The 22,173-nt window shown below is 38.8% G+C and overlaps 1 protein-coding gene across 7 annotated transcripts in view; it reads right to left on the bottom strand.

The window, feature by feature from the left end:
* The window catches only part of DENND5A (DENN domain containing 5A), a 72,524-nt gene that overhangs the window by 39,546 nt on the left and 10,805 nt on the right, over positions 1–22,173 (bottom strand). For 5 of the 7 annotated variants that reach the window (XM_030038830.2, XM_030038826.2, XM_030038831.2 and 2 more), the window contains exons 2-5: positions 12,513–12,584; positions 11,808–11,917; positions 10,457–11,117; positions 2,826–3,013 (exon numbers count right to left, since the gene is read on the bottom strand). In XM_030038830.2, the coding sequence (XP_029894690.1) occupies positions 2,826–3,013; positions 10,457–11,117; positions 11,808–11,917; positions 12,513–12,584 (1,031 nt within the window). The remainder of the gene's footprint in view (positions 1–2,825; positions 3,014–10,456; positions 11,118–11,807; positions 11,918–12,512; positions 12,585–22,173) is intronic. The other 2 variants (XM_030038832.2, XM_030038827.2) reach the window with 1 other exon arrangement.

The raw sequence follows: 22,173 nt of genomic DNA on the forward strand, positions 1-22,173 counted from the left end.
AAGCAAAGTAATTTTGAGATGAACCTGTAATCTGCACTTCTAAATATATTAAAGCTGACTGATTAAGTTATTCATATCAGAAATACTGACACTGACCAATAGTTTCACTTAGTGAGACCAGTGTGCACTTTGAATTCTGCTTTACATTTTAAAATGGTCCACTTACTTCTTGTTGCAACAACAGGGTTTGGAGGGTTGGGGTGTGCGTGGGTGTGGGGTTTTTGTTCTTTTTTTTTTTTTTGAAAGTAAACCCTCTACAATGGAAGTCTCAACAACAGTGAGCTCCTGTTCTTCCCAGTCTACTTTGCCTCTCAGATAAGGAAATCTATTGGTATATGATAACTTCTTAGTCATCTTTGAAGTCTCCAAAACATGTTCAAGTCCATTTCTATGCCATAGCTACGTTCTCAGCCTGCAGTGCTAAGGACTTAACAGTTCACAAGAAACCTTACTCAGCAGTGACTACCAAGGGGATTTCTCAGACTAACTCATACTCATCGTGTACAAAGCTTTAAGAGCTCACTTGTCGAATAAGAAAGAGAAAAGCTGAAGCTTCAAAAGGGCAAGTTTAAGTCCTGCAGCAAATTCCATCACATGGGCACATTGCTCCTGATATCTCAGTCCTGTATGTCTTCCCCTCCCTGCCCTCCCAGACAATTCTGATCTCTGTAAGATACTACCAAAAATCTACTCCTCTACCTTCATAAACAAAATGTAAACTGAGGTGCCAGATTATTTTTTTAATACTACTTCAATTTCATTTTTAACATCTCAAAATAGGTCAACTACCTTACTTTAAACCTCCAAAGTAAGCTGATAAAGCTCTTCAAAACCATTTACCTTTTAAATAATTGAAATACCTATTTGAAATTAAAATATGTTTATTTAGTTGGAAGCATTACAGTAATTTTAAAATGAGGAGGTTTTTTTGTTTGTTTTTTGTTTGGTTGGTTTTTGGTTTTTTTTTTTACAAAAGGAGGACAGTCTTTTAGAAGCTTGTTATATTAGTGAAAACATCCATGGTGCATGTTAACATGCATACCCACACAGGCATTTTACTTCACCAGCTATTCTTTCTAAAAAGTATACTAACCATATTAATTAGGCCTGCCAGTACATCCAGAATTTTGTAAAAATGTAGTAAACCAAAGCAATAGACTGTTTTCATGGCAAGAACATAGACTACTCTGTTATTAATTATGCCAGTGCAAAAAAAAAAAAAAAAAAAAAAAAAGAGGAGAAGGAGAAAAGAAAGAAATAAAGAGATTAAATACTTTACTTTTCATAGAACTAATAACATAGTTTGAAGAGAAATTTTCCTTTGAACTTGCCAGGAAAAACAAATGAAAACTATCAACATATGGATTTCAGAAAAAGAGCAATGTTGGCATGGTGACCAGACTGGAGGTTCACAAAAATATCTTGTCTTTAATTTCACGCAGCTTTTTAAAGAAGTTTTTCTGCATCAAGCTATGTTGCAGCACTGCCTGATAATGAAAATAAAAAACACCACTACAAAACCCTCTGCCTGCCACACTTCTGCTTTCCCAGTAACGTAAATGATAATAGAAGAAAACAGACAACTGGAGAAAACGGCAGAGAGAGAGAATCCTACCAGTGCCTGTAAGTAGGGTGTTTCCCATGGTTTACCCAGTCCCTCCCCCACAAAGTTACACCTACAAGTAAGCAGGCTAGCAGGGGCCAGAGCTGTGTTCTGCAGCTAATAACTCCGCACGCACTTGCTTCCCACAGGGCTACCTGACAGAGGTGTCCAGCTTCTTGACAACAGCCAGCCAGCCCATACTGCAACACTCAGCATTTTCTATACAGAAGAGCAAATAAACCATTCAATGGTGCTCAAGGAGGGAAGTCGCTCAGACGACCGATGGAACTGCCTCAGGAGCCAGGCAGACGCCAGCCACCTGACATACGTCCCACGGGTGGTTACTGGCCCCTGCAGACGTTTCCTTTGCTACCTCAGGTAGTGCTCAACCACTCTGGGTCCCTTGGTCCTCACAACCAGCTCTTAAACTCGCTCTTGGCGTGTCCCTAAAAAGAATATTTGTGAAGCGAACAGTGGGATAAAATAAATAAAAACAACCTCTAAGCAGTTTGAACACAGTCCCAGCCCCTTGTATGAGCTGCAGAACTTTTACAGACCGTTTGCTCCTCCTTTATACAGCAGCTGGTGTTAACAGAGCCTCACCACAAGGGAGGACTTCCTGAGCACTATCCCAATTAGCACCAGTTTGCTCAAGTATATGCTGACATTCTGCTGCAGACTGAAGTATGCATGCTAGAAGAAAATTTGAAATAGTTTTGGTGCAGACACCTGACGGCTGGGTCCACGTTAGCCAACCCCAACCCAGAACTGCAGCGCAAGGAAACCCAGCCTAATCCCGTGCAGCCAGGAACCAGCACAGCGCTGAAGCCAGCCACGCTTTGCTCACTCAGCACCACACAGAAGCAGCTGTATGGCCTTTTGGCTACAGCTGGTGAATTCACACTGCGCTTTCTTGCATTTCCTAGCACTACAGGGCTAAGTTTTGCAGCACAAAAATGTTCTTTCTGTAATCCCACTGCAACAATGCCTGTAAAATTACAGTTTAATTTTTTCAGAGCATACAATTTCCAAAACAGGGGCTTATTTATCTATTTCACCAGGTTTTCTCCAGCATCTCCAAAAAATAAAATAAGAGCTATCCCAAACCAGAGCCAGCAAGAACTTCACAATGGCTGTTACAGTTAGCACTAGTGTTTTGGCTCATTTCTCAGTTCCCTCAGTCAGGTACAATATTTAATGAATCGAGACAAGCTCCTCTCACCTCTTGAGGAAGTTCCAGCTTAGACCTGTCATCCAGCCCATTAGAGTGCAAGCCCATGAGGTAAGGGACAGGAGCATCTAGAAAATGAAGGAGGGATGCTGGAAGGATAGGAACATACACATGCTGCCACTGAAATGGAAACATTAGTGCTGTGATGGTCTCTGCCACAGTCATCAGTCTCTGATAATCTGAAAAAGATCAAGGAAAAAAAAATTCTTTCAAAAACATTCTTAAGTAAATGAAATTAAGTTAAAGAAATGAGAGCTCACTCTAAAACAGAAACCACAAACCCCAGTACTAGCTGAGCGGCATCTTAATGAAAGCCCAGACTTGTACGCCCAAGCACATTTTGCTGAAACAACAAAGAGAGCTCAACACAAAGTAGGTCATTCTACAAGTCATACGGAAATGAGCAAATTGAGTCTTAGCATCCATTAAGTCACCTTCTGCTATCTATACCAGGGTTACCAGGAACACCAGTTTGAGTATGGAAGCAGTATTGTAATGGCTAAAAAACACATCGGAAATAATTTCTCTTCTCTGCGCTTATGGCTTTCTATGGAAGCCTTGGATGAAACCCAAGGCATCTGGTATCTCTCAGATAAACATTTTTTAAAAAGTGTTTAAATGTCTATAAAGCATGCTGTATAGTAGCCAACCCAACAGTGTGACTGAAATAACTGTGTAGAAAATAAAAAGGATCAGCTTCGTTTATCCTTTGCCATGTATGACCAAAGTCTCAGTTCAATGTAAAAACAACTCATCTTGCCTAGAATTTAACAGCAGTGCTAAATGCACCTGTGCAACATGCATACCAAAAGATCTTTTTGTTCAGCAGCTGGTGGCTAGAGCACTTAACATTGCAGTATGCTGGGCCAACACCTCGTCCTCCTCTTTTATACTACAGAATCATCTTTAATGGTTTTTGGTATCTATGCACTGTAAAGGAGGAGGCAACACCAAATGAACTCAGAGTGTTTGGTCTAATACAACTGCTAAAACATTCAGATTGCTTTTGAGCTGCCAGACTGGAAAAAGCAAGCTCACAAGATGAAGACAATTCCTACCTTCAGTCAAGCTATAAACATAGTATAAACTGGAAACATAGGATGCCTTTTTCATGTTACTGCAACAATATCCAATTCCAGCCAGGAAAGGGCGGGAATAAGAGGAAGGGAAAAAAAACCCCACCATTATCCTTTGTATGTGTGTTGGGGTGTGGGGTATGCATGTCTTCTCCTAACATGTTCATAAAAGTACAGATAGTATGAAATTGGAAAAGACACTTGAATGTGTTCAGGTTCAGGTGTTGAGGTTTCTGAAGCTGTTGCACTCTGTTGCATGCTGTTGCAGAGTGCAGATGAAAACTGCAATAATAACATTTGTTCTAAACAAATGCTCTAGAGAAAAATTAAGCTTAACTGGGCACTTTCTAAGGTTATGGCTTTAATTCTATCCGTTAGCCATCCTCCACTCAGACTTCAGATAACAGAAGAAATTCAGTTCCTGGCATTCATGATCAATTTTCTTTGAAGACAAAGTTGCAGAGTTTGGGGTCTGCAGAGAGTCCCACAACCCAAGAGGAATTCCGCACAGGTTTTGCTAATATCAGTCATAATTCTGCAATCTAGGCTTTTGATTTGTCTTTTCAGATCAAGCTCTGCTGGGAGAAAAGGTTACTGCACAGAGCTACTTGTCACTGCCTCACAGTAGATGACTGTGACTGAAGGAGCCTTCAATCAAAACAAGCAAGAATAGCTTAAACAGTTTAAAGTTTTTGCCAAAAGCTTATTTGGACTGAAACACGCTAAAGAACAATCACTGAACATCACCAGCAGCACTCCCCTATTCTGCCTGGACACCAGTTTCTGCCTACACAATTACTTACTAGTTTGCAGCTTTAATCACAGCCTGACTGCAAAGAAGTGATGAATTAATGATAAGCTTTGGGAAGAAGAAGAATCCATTCCATACCCTATTTTCTTCAGCTTTAAAAGAAACTTTAAATGTAGCCATAGATATACAAACATTCCAGCTGGTTCATATTCAGCTTGTTTATTTGAAAGAACAAGTCTCAGAATAGAAACAGTGTTTTCCTACTACACAAAACCCCCCTGTCTTATCTTGCTGGCTAATTTAAATACAACTTCGCCCTCCGTCATTAAGCTAACTTTAGTATTAGCCTTTCAAATTAATTACAAAGTAACATCAATAATTCAGAATTTCTAGCCACTCAGCAGCTACATCCTGCAACGTAGTTATCTGCAAATGCAGCTGTCTTGACCCTGGATATCCACATGGCTTAAGCCATTCCAAACTATTTGGCCTGCACAGTCACAGCCTGCAAGTAACAATGACTACATTCTGCAGACTTTATGCTCATCAGGAGCATTAGCAAAAGGCAAGGACAAAGGCAAGAAGCCTGCAAACATAAACCAAAATAACTTAAATGTTTTCTTAAGTTATACCTATCCTGAGAGGATATGGAGGTTTTTTGGTTTTAAAACAGAAGCGAGCAGCACACTTCTAGTACCTAAGCATTATGTAAGATTTAAAAATAACAACAACAAAAAATTTAAAAGAGGGAAGAAGTGTTTCAGTAGTGGTCTCGCTCTTGTTTTTGAAACCAGAATATGCTTATTCTGGTGCAAATGACACAGAGTCTTTTGGCCTTGCATTGTACAACAGCACTGGTAGGGAAAAAATGACATACCACTCGTGCGCCATTAGTTTGGAAAGTACTTAAATGATCACCGTGCAAGGAAAAGAAAATCCACTACTTTTTAACATGGCCACTTAAGAGCACAGAAAAAGGCTGATTTGTTCTTCTAACCAATTACTGTAGGTAAAATACATTATTCTTTAAAGCATGTATGAGAAGTTATTTACACTAGTATTTATCTATATCTAGTATACCTAGACATTTGTATTTATCTGTAAAAAGCAAGTAAATCCAGGGAAAAGCAGAATTGAGGGGTCTTGGGTCTGGAAAGAGAGGAGCAGGATGGGAAAAAGGTGGCAGCTGCAATAACCATGATTCCACCCCTCCATTCTCACATTCTACCAGAGAGGTCTTTCAAGTGCCTACAGAAATTCTCTGACTTGGCCAAATTTAAAACCATAAGATCACATTCTGGAATATGTTTTCCTTCTAATCTTCCTACTTCATGGATCACAATGAAATACTGTTGTATTTGTCAAGTAATTTCCATTCCACATGCAACTCCCATATTGCTGCGTTAAGGCACAGCGTTGCCCCTACAGTGGTGACCATTACCACAGACAAGTTTGCATAACTTCAGACAGTACATGGATAAACCAGAAAGATGGGTTACTTGCCAAGATTAAGCTTCTCTTTAACCTGAAGGGGAACAGAAGGGGAAAAAATAATATACACAGTCCCTATGGACAGGTAGCATGCAATGCAGGTGGGCCACCAGAATAAAGCCTTGCCTGGAGAGTTTGCTTTAGGCATGTCTGTTCATAGTAGAAAGCATGGTGTAAAAGAAACATTCTTCAACAAATTTTTCTGAGCACAGGTTTTCAGTATGTCAGACTCCTTACAGAAAACATACGTTTCTTTAATTGGGCCTTTTACTTCAAAAAACCTGTAACCACAGTAAGAAAGAATGGTGGTTAGTAGAAGCAGTGGGTCAAAGTACTTCCTATTCGTGTTCACTTTTGTGTCTGGCAGGCTGATTAAAGATGCCTGCACCAAGCACTAAGTTTCCTAAATCACTGGAGGCATAAGAAGAAAATGTCATAGGTAAGAGATTAGAGTTGGGCAACACGAGACTAATACTGCAAAGAAATAAAACTAATACTTTAAGTCTCCAGAGTGAACATAATTTTAAGCAAGTGAAACAAAGATGGGGAGGAGTAATTCAAAAGCAAAGCAAAGCAGAAAAAAACCCCTTTATTTGTACTTAAAAATCACAGCGGACAGCAAACACACAGAAAAGAAAACCTGTTCAAGATCATAGTCTGTGGCAGTGGTGCATTACATTTCTCCTTTTATTGTTTTTAGCTGTTCAGAAAATCGCCTCCAAGCAGATTTCACAGCTGTCTTAACTCAGTGCACACTTTTCAGAAGAGCTCTAGGTGCTCTACAGAGATAAGGAGTAAGTCCATTTCACAGATACAAGAGCAACACAAATTGCAGGAATGCAAACCAGCTCCCACAGAATAATCTGGTGAGGGCACTACTGACAGCCTCCAGCACCACTGCCTCTCTGCCAGCATTCCTCAGCACTGGCTCAGCACAAGGAGCAGCTTCAGATTCTTCACTGTCTATAGGCACCCGCATTCCTCTGACACTTTTCCAAATGGGAGACAACCCTCTCAAGAGGACAATCAAATCAAGGTATTCATTCCCCACCCTTGGCTTACACTGATCCAAAACATATAGGCTGTGCCAATATAGTGGGACAAAAGAAGAATTTCCAGAAGCATAAAGTCAGAAACATGTCAAAGGAATCTTAAAGCAAAACACATTCACTGCCAAGTGAAGCTACTCCTATTCCAAGGACTGACTGCAACTTAAGATGCTAAATAATTTGTTTCAAAAAGGATTGCATCTGGCAGCAAAGTCCTCCAAGAGTTTTGCGGTTTGGTTTTGGGGTTTGTTTTTTGGTTTTTTTTTTTTTTTTTTTTCAGAAAAGTAAATCTTACAAGCAAACCCTCTGGTTCTGACATGTACTGTTCTAGATCTAAATCCACCCAATGAGTATTGCAATCTCATCTGACCTAGAAGAATGAGAAATGATCCCAACCACCTCAACTGTCACAGGTTTGAGCACCAAGAGATTTAACAAAACCAAAGGACATTTTAAAAAAATTAAGATTTGTATTCTGAAGGACAACCTAGACCTCACACTACTGCACATGCAAGAACATGAGCAAGGTCTTACAAAAGTTCAAGCTATTTCTGATTCCACTTAGAACCGAGTGCACCATCATCTCTATCTCCACTCAACATTCCCTGCTTTACAAACAGCAAAAAACAGATGTTAGTCAACCATACTGAAGAACGAGCAGAATTAAGAAAGAACCATTAAGTAAAGGTGTAGACAATCAGAACCTCAGTCAGAAGTTCCAGTTTCCTACTGATATCATCCTTTTAAGCGAAGCAAGCAATTGATTCACTAAAACAGTTTTCTAATTCACTGCCATGTAGAAGAAAACAGAATACCATCATTAGAAAAGACAAAAACAGAAATTACAGGAAGAAAAAGCTGACTTTCTAGAATTTCAAAATACTTCACGCTCCCATTTCAAGTAATATGGAAATAAAGTACATGTGTTTCAAAAGCATTTTAGAAAAGTCTTCAACTTGGCTGTTGGCAACACCAGCAGTATGCAGTAACTTCTGTTATTAACCCACTAGGAGCTTCGAAAGTATTCTGAGTGTTAGCAAACTGCACCAAAGGTTTTTTTTAAGAAAAAACAGCAGGTTAAAAAAAAAAAAAAAACCAGCGATTAGACCCCTCAGAAAGTACTTAAGAGAAGCTACATTTCAAAAAACTATGGCCACTATTACTGAGGAGGCACTGTCACAGCTAGATTGCCAAAACTGAGGGCCGAAAGTCAGCAACCAAGTAACTAAAATTCTTCTTCCAATAGAAGATGACTTTTCAGCCAGAAACTATAAGTGAGAACTTGATAGAGAGAGACAAGGCATGTCCACAAGGTGCAACACAGCCCAACTCAGCCAAAGCTTGGGGCAAGACAGGGAAATAGTGGACAGAAACTGTCATAAAGAGCCAGGCCCACAGGCCTTCAGCTGCATGGATCCCTCTGAATTCCCTGTGTCTGTGAGTGCAGACAAGAAACTCGAGTGTTCCAGAGCTATTTTAAGCTTCTTCAATTAGCCACTGATCAGACACTTGGGAAGTTGGGAAGTGTCCAAGAAAAAAAGTTGAACCTATTAATATGAGTTGGAAAGAGAACCCAGAATACAGAAGACTAGTCCAGAAGCGAGCCGAGTTCCAGCCCAGGAGAAAAGAGTACTTAAAACACGATGGCCTCAGAAGAGATCAGGGAACACTGTTCCAATACGGCAACGCACACACTGCTTTTCCTGCGGTGCTTCCAACCGGCCAGGCACATGCTCTTCTGCCACAGGAGTTCTCAAGCACAACTACAGGCCAACTGAACCGCGTTCTTCGTCAGATGGAAGAGCTGGTGTTTCAATCTCCCACTGGTGGGACACAGATACCCACGTAAACAAACTCTCCCTACATCTCAAACATATAAATGCCTAATCCATTTCTGGAGAGACCACAAAAGAAGTTTGTCTGCTAGGCAAGTATTTCTAGATTTTCTATGAACAAAAAGAAAAGCAATTTGTTTTTTAAATCCAAGAGAGTAACCACTATTGAGTACAGTAAGGTTTTTTGACTGTGTTTGAATTACTGTATAGTTTTTCTCTGGTAGTTAGCAGTGTCTATACAATGCAACAGCTGCAATGTAATGCCCTGCTGCCATTACACACCTTGACAATTCACACAAAATCCATCTTTGGCCTTAGTCTATGCACACATCTCAACACACAAAACATCTGTATTTCATGCTAATGAAAGAATGTTGCTATTAACTGCAGGTCATATTTTTATAAATAGTTACCATTTGTATTCTACATATTTCAGTGACAGCTCAATGAAAGAAAATACCAAAAACAGATTTTGGTAACACCATGGACTATCCCTGGATTTTTCTTGTGGTCTTCTAGGCTTCTTTACCATTACTATAAAATAGTGTTCAAAATGCAGTAGGTCTACTTTAAAGCACACCATTATGGATGGGTGGGTCTGGACTAATATTAGCCAGCTTGGGACAAAAAAAAAAAAAAAAAGGTAGAAAAATTATCTTTTGGCATAACTCCACATACTCTGTGTTAGAGTAACAGGATGCAGAGTAAGAAGCCCAGTATTCACAAATTTCAACACAGAAAATGGATACCACTACCACATTACTTATTAATTGATAAACAGATGCTATTTCAGCTGAGTTGCTGCCTATCCTTTTCAAAGCAAGCTTTGTTTATGTGACTTCAGCAATAACTGTTTCAAGGCCTTAAGAGAGATTTGGGATTTAAATTCAGTCAAATAAATTTTTTTTCGGGTAATTTTATTTCAAAGTAACAACTGAAATGTGACTTTGGGTACTCAAAGAGAAAACAATATTTGCATCATTAATTCTTCTTCAGAACCATATACAATTAACAAAGTATCTTCTCAAAATGCATGGATAGTTTGGCAGAGATAGGGGGGAATTCAGCTAAGCAGCTGTAGAGGAACATGGGAGAAGGCATACTACTCTATCCAACAGCACAATGTTTCCAGAGACAACAATAAAGGGGACGGTCAGTCCATGAATACAAAAGATTATGTGAAAACCCAAAGTTTTAAGTTTAGGTGTCTAAAAACAGGAGCCAATGCAACGCTCTATTTGCAACTCCAGTTCTTTTATTTACATTAAAACCTGCACACAGATCAGCCTGACTGCATTAGCATGCTAAAGCCACTTTAATGCAGCTATTCTGTTGTTTGTGTGGTTTTTTTTTAAATTCAAGAAACGAAAAGACCTTGTGCCAGTACAACAAGATAAGAAAACAAAAATCAAGTACTCACGCTGTGAATAAAGCAGTATCTGAAATTCCAAGAGGGCACAGGTAAAGAGTTGAACCACATTTTCTACTCCAAGCAATTCAAAAACTTCTTTAACTGGAAAATCAAATAATGGTAGTTCACTGGTGCTTGGCCTCTGGCAGATAATTGGTCCATAAACACCTGAAAATTTTAATGACCTTCCTGCTGGGGGAAGAGGAACCTCATAGAGAATATTGTAGATGTAGCTTTCTAAAGGTAGAGGTGGCGGCTGAGGTGAAGTCACTGCTTGGTGAAGTTGTTCTAGTACTTTCTTACAAGCTTTCATGAAAGACATTGGAGTAATCAGACAAATGCACTTTGAGACATAGAGTGTGTCTCTGCTGATGTCATAGGAGTTAAAACGCTGTAGCTTTGAAACAGAAGTGCCATTGCAGTCTCCAGTGCTGCTGCAGCTATCTTTGTCATTTGTGGGTGGAGTATGAAGAATGTCATATTCAGCATTGTGCATATGATACAATGTCTGCATCGCACTGCAGATCTGTTTGCTAGTAACTTCCTCAAAAAACGTGAGAGAAAATCCAAATGTCCGTGAGCCATCTTCACGAGTAATAATAAAAGAGTGGAACTGAGGTTCTCTGGAATCTGCTTGTGTCTTGAAAGCAAGCCCTTTAGGCATACACAGCTATAAAAAAGGGGGAGGGGAGATAATATCCATTAAAACACACTTTTCTCTCCCCCTGCCTCCAGAAGCATTGGTGAGAATAGGATTTAGAATCCACAGACTGCCATCGCATTTCACTTTAAATTCTATTAAGTGTTACATCTCTGTACAATACAGAAATATGCATCTAAATCAGAAAAACTAAAGGAACATATTAAAGGCCTTTATGCAGTTTCTATTGAAACTCATAACCATTTCATTACCAACCTCAACAGGAATAAAGGATAAAGGATAGTATTTTGGTCACTAAGACCAGAAACCTGACAGAGAAAAGTACTATTTTTTATCCAAGTTAAGAAACCACACCATATTCCATTAAATAGAAAAATCATGCACAAGGAAGATTCATCTATTGCAGACTAATTTATTTCTCTACCAATTCTCCAGAATGTAACAAAAAAGTTGTAAAAAGACAAAAAACTCTCCTAGGGACTTACCACTTATATGTTTTAACTTAATTTCCTTTAAAAAAATACCCCAATTAAATGAAAAGGCCTTTTCAGCCTGCACAATTTAGAGAAATTAACAATTACTTCTAATCTACAATAGACTTGACACTTTTTTTGTCAAATAAAACACAGATGAATGCCTTCAATTTCTAAGGTAGCTAGGTTTTTGTCTTAAAAACAAAAGCCATAAAGCGATACTGACCATTCCCACTGCATCCTGGTCAAAAGGGTTCCATTCAACATTCTCAGGATAGCGAGCAAGAACTTTGGATTTAAATGTGCGTCTTAACGGAGTCTGTTCAAAGTTTTCCCCTGCAGGTGAAGGAAAAATACAGAAGTAAATATTTCATTCTCTTTTTAAGCTCAAACAAGGCCAAAAAGCAGGACATCAGCAGGTAGATGCGAGGATAAGTGAATTAAGCACACTCCTTTTAAGAGAAACAGAAAATGCAAGACAGTTAGTTAGCAAATAATCAGACCACAGATATTAGCAAGGATTAGCATTGTAACATTTCTATGTCGTTAAGTATCTGTGCTTTTCCTTAAGCGCGACTATCCTGAGATTGTGGTCACGACAGCAATTCTCTAAGCTACTCTTCAGATATTTCAGATTCTTGTTAAATCATATCTAAAGCTTCAATTTCAGTGGAATTTTGTTACTGAAGAAAAGCACAAATAGACAAGATGCAAAGATGATGCAACTTTAAGATAGACATACAAGTGGCATCACTTAATTTCTTCTTCAAGACTTAGGAAAAAAGGATGTCAACCATGTATTACAAGAAGTTAGCTGTGAAGAGAGAGTCTAGAAGGTTAAAAGATCAAGAACCACATAAATGCCCGTGAAGATAGGGTATCAGATGAACAAAAAAATTGTGCGCTTTTTTCCCCACACTTTTTCCTTTACCTTCTGTTGCACTTGAAATGAAACGGCTGGCACCATCTCGGGTTTTAGAGGCCTGTATATACTGGCATAAAGCTATATAACAAATAAAAACAACACTGCATTATAAATTTCATACTGTTGACTGTAATTATGTAGCTAACACATACCAGCAAAAAAACATGCAAGTATTCTACACAGAATTAGCATGCATAATAGATAGTCTACTCTCCTAATATGCTTTCTGTACATATGCAACTTCATACAAATTTCTCATTTCAGGTACATATTTCTTGAAGGAGATGATCAGTATGTAACAGAAGCGCACGGTTCCTGTATACACAATCAGAACACTGATGCAGCAATACAAATTAGTTGCTTGTTAAATGAAAGTTTTACATGTTAAACCATAAAATAATTCCAAAGAGCAGATGATGAAATTAACCCCAAGGACAAGACCATTTCAAGGCCTTTAGAACTACATGCATTTAGGTGGCATGGTCCAACTTTTCACAGATGCTATCCACACACTAGACTGGCTGATAAGAGTCTTGTTTATAAGCTCTCAAATTTCCTCTAGAGCAATGATTGTTCATTGTGATAACACAGAACTTTCTGCAGTAAATCTTCTGAATATGTGTAGTTGCTTTAAAAAAAAAAAAGGCGCACAACTGCGTATCTTAAAATAAGCTTAGCTATCCTACTAGAATGCAATTAGCTAAATGAGCATGCAGCTGTTGACAGCTGCACTAACAATCAAGCACAATTGCATGAAATCATATGCTTTAAATAAATCAAACTATTTCAGCAACACCTGCAAAAGAGAAAACACACTTCAACTCCTCACTTGTTTTCTTACATGCAGCAATTACATGGCAATACAAATTGATTTCAGAATTGGTTGGGTTTGTTCTGTACTTTTACAGTAATATTTAAAGTTCAATTTCTAAGCCAACTTAGAATCTTTATTTCATACAACATTTAATTCCACAAAGTAGCCATATGCAGAGATTGTTAAAACAGTGCCTATATACAATAAAGAACTTAACAAACACATTACACCAAACAAAACTTCATTTCCATGGAATGTTTAAGAAGTCCTTTGACAGCTGAGAAGTCATGTAACTGGATTTTGTTTAAACTAAGTCTTAAATACTACCTCAAACGGGGAACTTATCCTGAATCAGGACCTAGGACAGGTCTTACAATAGCCAAAATATTCCCATTTTGCTAATCCTCTGGGTTTTAGCACTAAAATTAAAGGAGGGATTGTTTTTCCTGTTTGTCTGAAAAATCAACAGCTCAGCTGATTTTCATACAAAACCACACAGCTACATTATTTATTACTTTGTTCAATAATACCATTGTTCAGAGAGAAAAAAAATGCCTATTTGGGAAAATCTGAAACGTATAGGGAAGGATAGTTAGGAAAAAACAGAAACACAACTTCACTGAAACACAACCATCTTGGGAAAGAGCAGAGTCAGTGACAGAAAACATAACAGCACTTCCGCAAGAGCTAAAAACAATCTTAAAATATGAAAATTAGCATTTAAAGAAACTTCCCATCTCCCAGAAAAAGAAAAAATGTACATAATGCCACATGTCTATTTACTGACACAAACATACACTCAAGTAAAGAGAGTCCTCTGTAAAAGAGGTTTTAAAAATAAGTCAGGAGATTTAACACACCTACTATTTTCTATATTTACATCCGTGCAGATGATGTAATGTCAAAGTTTAGATAACCAAGGAAAAACCTGAGACATTTACTAAGCTGTTTTGTTCCTGCTTTTTTTTTCTTCCACACACATATAAGGGAGAAAATATCTGAAGACCGAATTTTCTCCTGAACTTGGAAACCACACACCACAATCACTGGGTTCACCTATGTGCAAGGTCGTGCATATTTTTGAAATAAAATCTGTGACTCAAAGACCTTTTCATTAAGATGATTAATAATGCAAAATACATGATGCTGCTCTCCCCTTCTGATAAAAGAGCAACACCAAATGGATGCCTCTATATTTTAAGAAGCCTTGTCCATCTCCTCTGAAGAGGCATTCTGTCCAACACACACGTAAATTTTTTTAGACCTGAAGTCTGTCTATAATTTAATGAAAGTACTGAAATTGATTTCTGGAAACCCACCAAGTTCTGATCCAGACAGAAACATAAGGCAATGCTTACATGCCTTCCTGTAATTCATCAAACAATTCAGCTGTTGCACAGACACTGCTCTTGCCAGAGTGCCTCCATATTACACTTCTTTTCTAGGGCCACCCACCTCCAATATCATATTTGTCACGTTGAGTTCCGCTCGAGTGTGACGCTCATTCTCTCTTTCACAGCAGCACAGTCTTCCATCTTTAGCTACCTCTTTTTGTAAGAACCTTCAAGCTTATAATACAGCAAACCACTGGACCTTCAGGTTGGGCAACACTGACTTCCAAAGATACTGATAGGGCAGGGAATCTCAAGTGACAGCTCACCAGCAACATCTGGAAAGTTCAACCCAGGAACAGAAAGGTGATCTGTGCAACTCCAGGACACTGGCCACCCTATTTTCGTGCCATTACAACTAAAGAGAACCTGAGCACCAGCAAGTCCATCGCTTAGGCTCCCCCTGCACTTTTCTCACTAAGTAGCTAGTACTTGTCACTAGATATCCTTCAACAGACAGGGGAAAAAAAATAATCCACAAACAATATTTGCTCATGTCAAGAGTCAAAAAGCAATTAACCCTAAATTTCTACTTTTATGATCAGTTAGAAGTCTCAAACACAAACACCCTGCTCCAGCAAAATACCAACTGCAGCACATCTCCAGCAGGCAAAAATAACTCATGGTTTCAAGATCTGTCTCGGTGTGAATTAGACATCTGATCAATTCAGTACTAACTGAAATGGTTTTAATAAAAACACTGAAGACAAGAGCAGGTTTAACAAACGCAGGAGACAAACACATCAGCACAAATGGACAAAGTTTTATTCTAGAACTGAGAAAATGAAGAAATAAGAGAAGATAAACTGATAAACTTATGATGTATCCCACAAGTTTCAGAGTAAGTAGAAGTTCCCACACTTAACTATCAAAGGACTGCTACCATCAGATCATGCTTTTCATAAGGTGCCTCTCCTCTAGCAGAAGTGATAGCTAGAAAGTACTTTCCTTATTGATCTGAGCTCCAATAAAGAGGTCTTCAAACATGATTTCTCTGTAAATAATTTCTCTCTTTTGTGCAAGTTCCATGTCAAAGGCTTTTTTTTTTTTTTTTAAATGGAACACAGTATTGCCTGCTGAAGAGTAAGGAGGCCTTTCAAACACATTTGATGATCCCCACATACACATTATCACTCAGCTGTTTGTCACAGCATAGGAAAAGCCCTACAAAAATGAAGATACAAACCACCCCACAGACTACAAAATTACAAATAATTTGGATTTAAAGCAGAAACAGTAACCAAATAGCTACAACTCTCAGATTTTTTGTCAGGAACTGTCAAACAACATATGAAATCCATAAACATACAAAATGCCAGAAAAAAAAACAGGAATACTTCAGGACGTTTCAGGCCAACATGCTTCTCAACGTCAAACCTTCAAAACAATAAGAATCCTACTCTATTTTTTAATGTAAATAATATCATAAAAGCATAGAGAAACATAATTTCACTAGGCACTGTACAAATCCACAAACACCAGTTTAGAATAGGACCTGATGCTGCAACTAGCAGAAGAACAGCAGTGAAGCAGAGAATCTCAGAATTTCTTTGCCATTGGAAAAAACACTATCTGTGGCACCCCACTCAAAATAGGATCAGTGAAATTATTTGGATTAAAAATAGAGAATGAAGAAGGGTTAACAAAGATTAATGTTTCACTAATCCAGTTTAGCCCATGTCCACAGCTTAATTAGCTCATAGGCATCCTCCAAAACAGGAGGGAAGCAAAGAGTAAACCAGACACAGAGGTTCTTAAACTGCTGCACTGAAGAAAACATGGGACTATAGCAGAGTTTTATTTAATAACCTACATGGGAAACTGAGTAACTCCTGAAGCCACTCCTGTTCCTGCAGCCAGCTTGCCCAACTCCCGGCTCCTGCCAGGCCGGGTAATACAGTCTTCTCAACACCAGCAACCACCATCTGGCTTTGGTAATGCCCTTTCCTTGTTCTCCCTTCTATCACGCTTCACCAAGCCCCTAAGACAACACCAAAAGGTGAAAAAGGAGCGAAGATGCTACAGCAATCAGTGACTTGAAAAGATTTCATCCGTCTGAACTGTGGCAAAACCAAGCTATTCCCACTGTTACACTACGTAGGCAGTCAGCCTCATTACAGTCCTATATTGCTCTCTCCTTATCTGTTACCATTAATTTAAATGTAATTTAAAAAGACATGCATAAAAGACTTAAGTTCTTCAAGTAAGCTCGCTTATCAAAAGAGAAGTCACCAGCTAGGCATAACCTCTGAAGCAGTCTCCTTGGCTGAGGGATGTGCAGCACTTCGCATGCTGCTGCTACCAAGACTGCCGGCTTGGCCCAGCTCTTCCTGCGGCAGGCAGAGCTCAGCTCACAAGGTACACTCGGTACCGACCAGATGAAATCTCACATAAAAGGCAGGTTTCAACCCCCCCTCTCCCACAACTCTTTAGTAAACTGAACTTGATGGACAGTATTGCATGCATAACGGAAACTACAAACCTGCTCAAGGTGACCAAAGAGTTGAACCACATCACGTTTAGTTGGAACATGTAGTTAAAACCAGCCCCTTTCCACAGCTGCGTTGAAGCTCATGCCACTCCTCTAACAGCCATCTAATACAATTTGCAGTGTATGGAACCATAAAGCCTGACGGACTCCTAGTTCTAACATTGTTTATGCCACTGTCACGGTTTAACCCCAGCCAGCAACTAGGCACCATGCAGCTGCTCGCTCACTTCCACACACCCCCCACCCAGTGGGATGGGGGAGAGAACTGGAAAAAAAACAAAAAGTCATGGGCTGAGATAAAGACAGTTTAATAGGACAGAAAGGAAGAAAATAATAATGATAATAATAATTATTATGATAAAATGGCAATAATGATAATAAAAGGATTGGGATATACAAAACAAGCGATGCATAATGCAATTGCTCATCACTTGCTGACCGATGCCCAGTTACTTCCCGAGCAGCGATCTGCACCCCCCAGGCCAACTCTCCCCAGTTTATATACTGGGCATGATGTCACATGGTATGGAATACCCCTTTGGCCAGTTTGGGTCAGCTGTCCTGGCTGTGTCCCATCCCAACTTCTTGTGCCCCTCCAGCCTTCTTGCTGCCTGGGCATCAGAAGCTGAAAAATCCTTGACTTTAGACTAAACACTACTGAGCAACAACTGAAAACATCAGTGTGTTATCAGCATTATTCCCATACTAAACCCAAAACATAACACTATACCACCTACTAGAAAGAAAGTTAACTCTATCCCAGCTGAAACCAGGATAACCACCTTAAATGATGCTGGCCTACACATCTGTAATTTGGACTTCCTAATTACAAGGACATTAGAACAGCTAATGCATACACTCCTAGTATCCAATGTTTGAACGAACAACTACATCTCATTTTATTGAGCGATATCTTACTGAGTCACCTAATACTGAACGTAAGCCATGTCACAATGTAGATTTGTAGTGTACACTGGCAACCTCTCTGGCTCTCTTTTTTATGCTCCTCCCTGCTCTTACCTATATTGCTTTTCTTGCTGCTCAACCTGTGAGCAGAAGACAGCTGTGTCTGTGTCTTGGTCTGATGAGAGTTAGTACTTACAAACTCAGAGATACTACATGGAGTTTCCAACCTGTGCAGGACAGCATTGCTTTGGAAGTTATCTGCATGAAACTGTCCATATCAATGGATACCACTTTTCTAGAAAATTATATAGAGAAAAAAAAGTTACAGAAACTAGAATGAACTAAAGCATTCTTCAATTCAGTAACCTGCAAAACACTATCTACCAAGCTTTCCTCAGCTTTGAGGGGGAATAAAAAGAGTGAATTCTGAAGGTGTAATTTTAGCTCTTTCCTGATTTACCCAGAGAAAAATACGATTCACTGCCTTCCGTATTCCTTTTTTTTTTTTTTGGGGGGGGGGGGGGAGGTCTTCCCAACACAGTAATAAAAAAAAAAAATGGCTAGGTTGTACAACTTGCAGTTTCAATTACTTATGACCTCCTCCCTAATATATAAACAATTACAAGTTTCAACTGAAAAGTGGATTTACTGTAAGTGAAAAAGATGAAATTTTGAATTCTCAACAAAAGAGGAAGACAAGACCTTTTAAAGGGTTGGAAATTCAGACTTAAAACCCTACCACCACAGACACACACCTCTCACTCCATTCCCTTCCCTTTTTTGACTATGCCATTTGCAAAGTTCTGTTCACAACCTGAACCATGGGGGAGTTGCTATCATCAGCTGCATGTAACCATGCTAAGTAGTAACATATTTCCTTGTCAAAGCTTCATGTGTAGTCATGAAAGAAGCTAGACCTGTACTGAAACCTCTTAACACATACACTGTAAATTCAAGCTATGCCTGCCAATCATATATGTCCTCTCAGGTAGCTTATAGCAACAGAAGCAACACATATCCAGATGGATCGCTTGCAAATTTCTAATGCAAATTCCAAAAAACTTTTACGTCCTTGTAACAATGCAATTTTCCCTGCCGAGTAGTTTGTTTCTTTCTAAGTATGCTTCTAACACTAGATTTTTTTTTCTCTTCAACACATCAATCAATCATTCTTCTTTGTAACCCACACCCTGCCATGAAAAGTTTCCATTCATGTAATAAAGTTCTACCTTGTACTGAACAGTACCATGTGGCTTAAGTTGTCCTTAATTAGAAAGGGCAACTTGATCCACAGAAATGCCAGGGATACTTTGCAAACAAAACTTTTTAAAATTGCATCACAGCCTTTTTTGTATATGCTGTCAATTCACTACTTGGTTTTAGTTTTTAGAAAGTGACTGCAGTGCTGCAACTCTAAGATTATGCAAGACTAAGAACTGTACGGGGACTTCTCCCTGCATACCAGCTAGAAAAAGGTCTTTGAGCAGCTATTTCAGAGGTAGAGTCTAGCTCAATTTTCCCTCTATAACAATAAAGAGCAAGTCAGAAGAAGCTACCCTAGTTACCAGAAAAAGTGCCTGATAAAATCATTAAATAGTCATGCAACACTGATTTTAAAGAATCGTTAATACTGCCACCTTCATTTGTTCATCGCGTCCGCTGAGCTGCTCAAAATAATTACAAAACCAAGACATCCAGAAAGCTGTACTGATTCTGATTAAGTGGTTTGTTGCTTTCCACCCTGCCAGCAGCTTTTCTTTAAATTCCTGTGATACAACCTGTTATTAATTCAATTCATTTGGTCTTGATGTACATTTATTGTATACATGACATCTTCAAATAAAAAAATATTAGAGCATGCAATCAAAACATTAACTTTATATTTTCCATATAAGGACATTCATACAGGAATCTTTTAGCATACAGAGGCTGTATACACAATTCCTGCTGCCACTAAAATGAATGTCTTAATGAAGTAAATACAAAACAGCTTCAACATGAAACAGTCATATTGCTGTAATTAAACAAATGAATAAGAACAATGAAAGTCTGTACCAGCAACAGAAACTATGAGCCATACACTTAGGGCAGCCTTCCTGTACTATGCAGCATGCTGGAGAAACTGAACTTAGGATTCAGAAGACCCTATAGAACCCTATAACCACACCCTTTACCTCCACACTTTCTACACCACAGTTCAATAAATCTTGCAATGGTGGAAATCATCCCAAATTGTGCAGGGTGGAGGCTCGAGACTGAGCTGACCATGACAGCCAAAGAGTAGAGGTTTTCCAAAGTGTGGGTTGCAAGTCAGAAGTCAGCCAACAAGGGGATTTGAACAGTGTATGAATTATAAACACTATCCAAAGAACAGCCTAATTCTATCCTTTCAATTAAAAAATATAATAAAGCACAAAGCTTTCATAAACAGCCATAGGATTCCCAGTTCAGCCAGCAATCACTCTCAGTACACACAATAAGGCTATAGATATTAAGGTAAATAATTATGCTTACCAAACATAAAATTACCCCAGCTCTAAAATTCATGGCCCAAGTCTAAATAAAAATAGCTGGCTGGCAAAACAGTGTGCATACTTCTGGAATCCACACTGTAGAAAGGATGAAAGTATGGAGCAAATGAAAGCAAAAACCCCAGACCTAGCCTTCTGGAGAGCAATACCACTCTGATTTTTCAGAACCCCATATTTTAGTATTAAAGTCCTTTCAATACATACCTAGAGAGCTATTAATATACTAATAATTAGCCAAAGTTTATTTAAAAAACAAAACAGCAAGTTTCTCCAATTCCTTCTTTAACAAATATTAAACCATATATAACTGCAAAAAAAACCCCTCCACAATGTAGGAAATAAACATCCAAAGTTTGGCAGACTAAGGTAAGAAATTCATTAAATAAGAATTCTTGGAATAAAAAACATGATTCAAGAAAAGCTGCAGCTGCCAAATCTGTAAGCAAACAGTCACTCCATCAATGGACAAATGCCTTCAGCTTATGACTTGTTTCCTTCCTTTCAGTTCCTCCTCCTTAAGCAGAGCTGCACGTATTTCTCATTAGAGAGGACTCCCTTCCCCAGCAAACCTCTTCCTCAGACATACACAAAAAAGAATTCTTCCCTTTTATCCTGAAACATATAAACCCTCTGTCCTGCACTTCTATCCCCCCTTCACCCTGTTGGCAAGGCCACCTGGCATAGTGCAAGCTGAAGTGGTGATTAGACCAGTTAATTCATTACTGGAATTGGGACTTTAACAGTTTTTAAAGTGGATCAGGTTAGCCTTATGAGAAAATCTTCAGGATCACTTTCATTTTACTGCAGCACTGCTGTCTAAGCAACTGGAATCAGGGGTTTCAATCACTGTCTCTAGCAGCTGTCATTCCAGTGGATTTTTAACAGATCTAGAACCTATGATTTTCACATCTGGGACCTCCTCTAAAAACTTCTTCACGTAAGTTACTGTTCCACTTTCCCTGACAAAAGACCTCAAAGGCAAAGGAAGTCTGCTGTCTCCCTTTCTAAAACAACAGTACAAATATGCATTATGGACACATTGCCCTCTACTTAGGTATCTACCTTAAGTGCAACTGAAATGTACATTGGGTGGAGTGCCATCCTTCATCTGTAAAAGTTGAAGGACTTTCTTTAGAGGAAGTAGAGAGAAGAGAATGGAAATAGCCAGAGTGATGAAAGGCCCTTATTTTTTTTTTTTTGACCCGTTTGTCATCTAGGGAACCCAAACTTGCTTGTAACACAATCCTTTATCCCAACCCCATGAGAACACATTCCTTTCAGCATACAACATACATTTGTTCAATGGACAATACAATTCTTCCTACTGCAGTCACTAAAAAAGGGAGGACAGAGACAAGTTAACCCTCATCTGTCAACTGTAAAGGATCCTGTTGTTTTCCCATTTTCTTTTGCTTTCCAGAATTCAAGAATTGTAATGTTTCAAGAATCGTAACACGAAGAACATCACTGTGAACTGAAGTAAAAAACAAGAGTTCATTTCACTAACTGGATATTTAGTGTAAACTCCACTGGA

The sequence above is a fragment of the Aquila chrysaetos genome, chromosome 16 (assembly GCF_900496995.4).
Source record: "Aquila chrysaetos chrysaetos chromosome 16, bAquChr1.4, whole genome shotgun sequence".
Lineage (NCBI taxonomy): Eukaryota > Metazoa > Chordata > Aves > Accipitriformes > Accipitridae > Aquila > Aquila chrysaetos.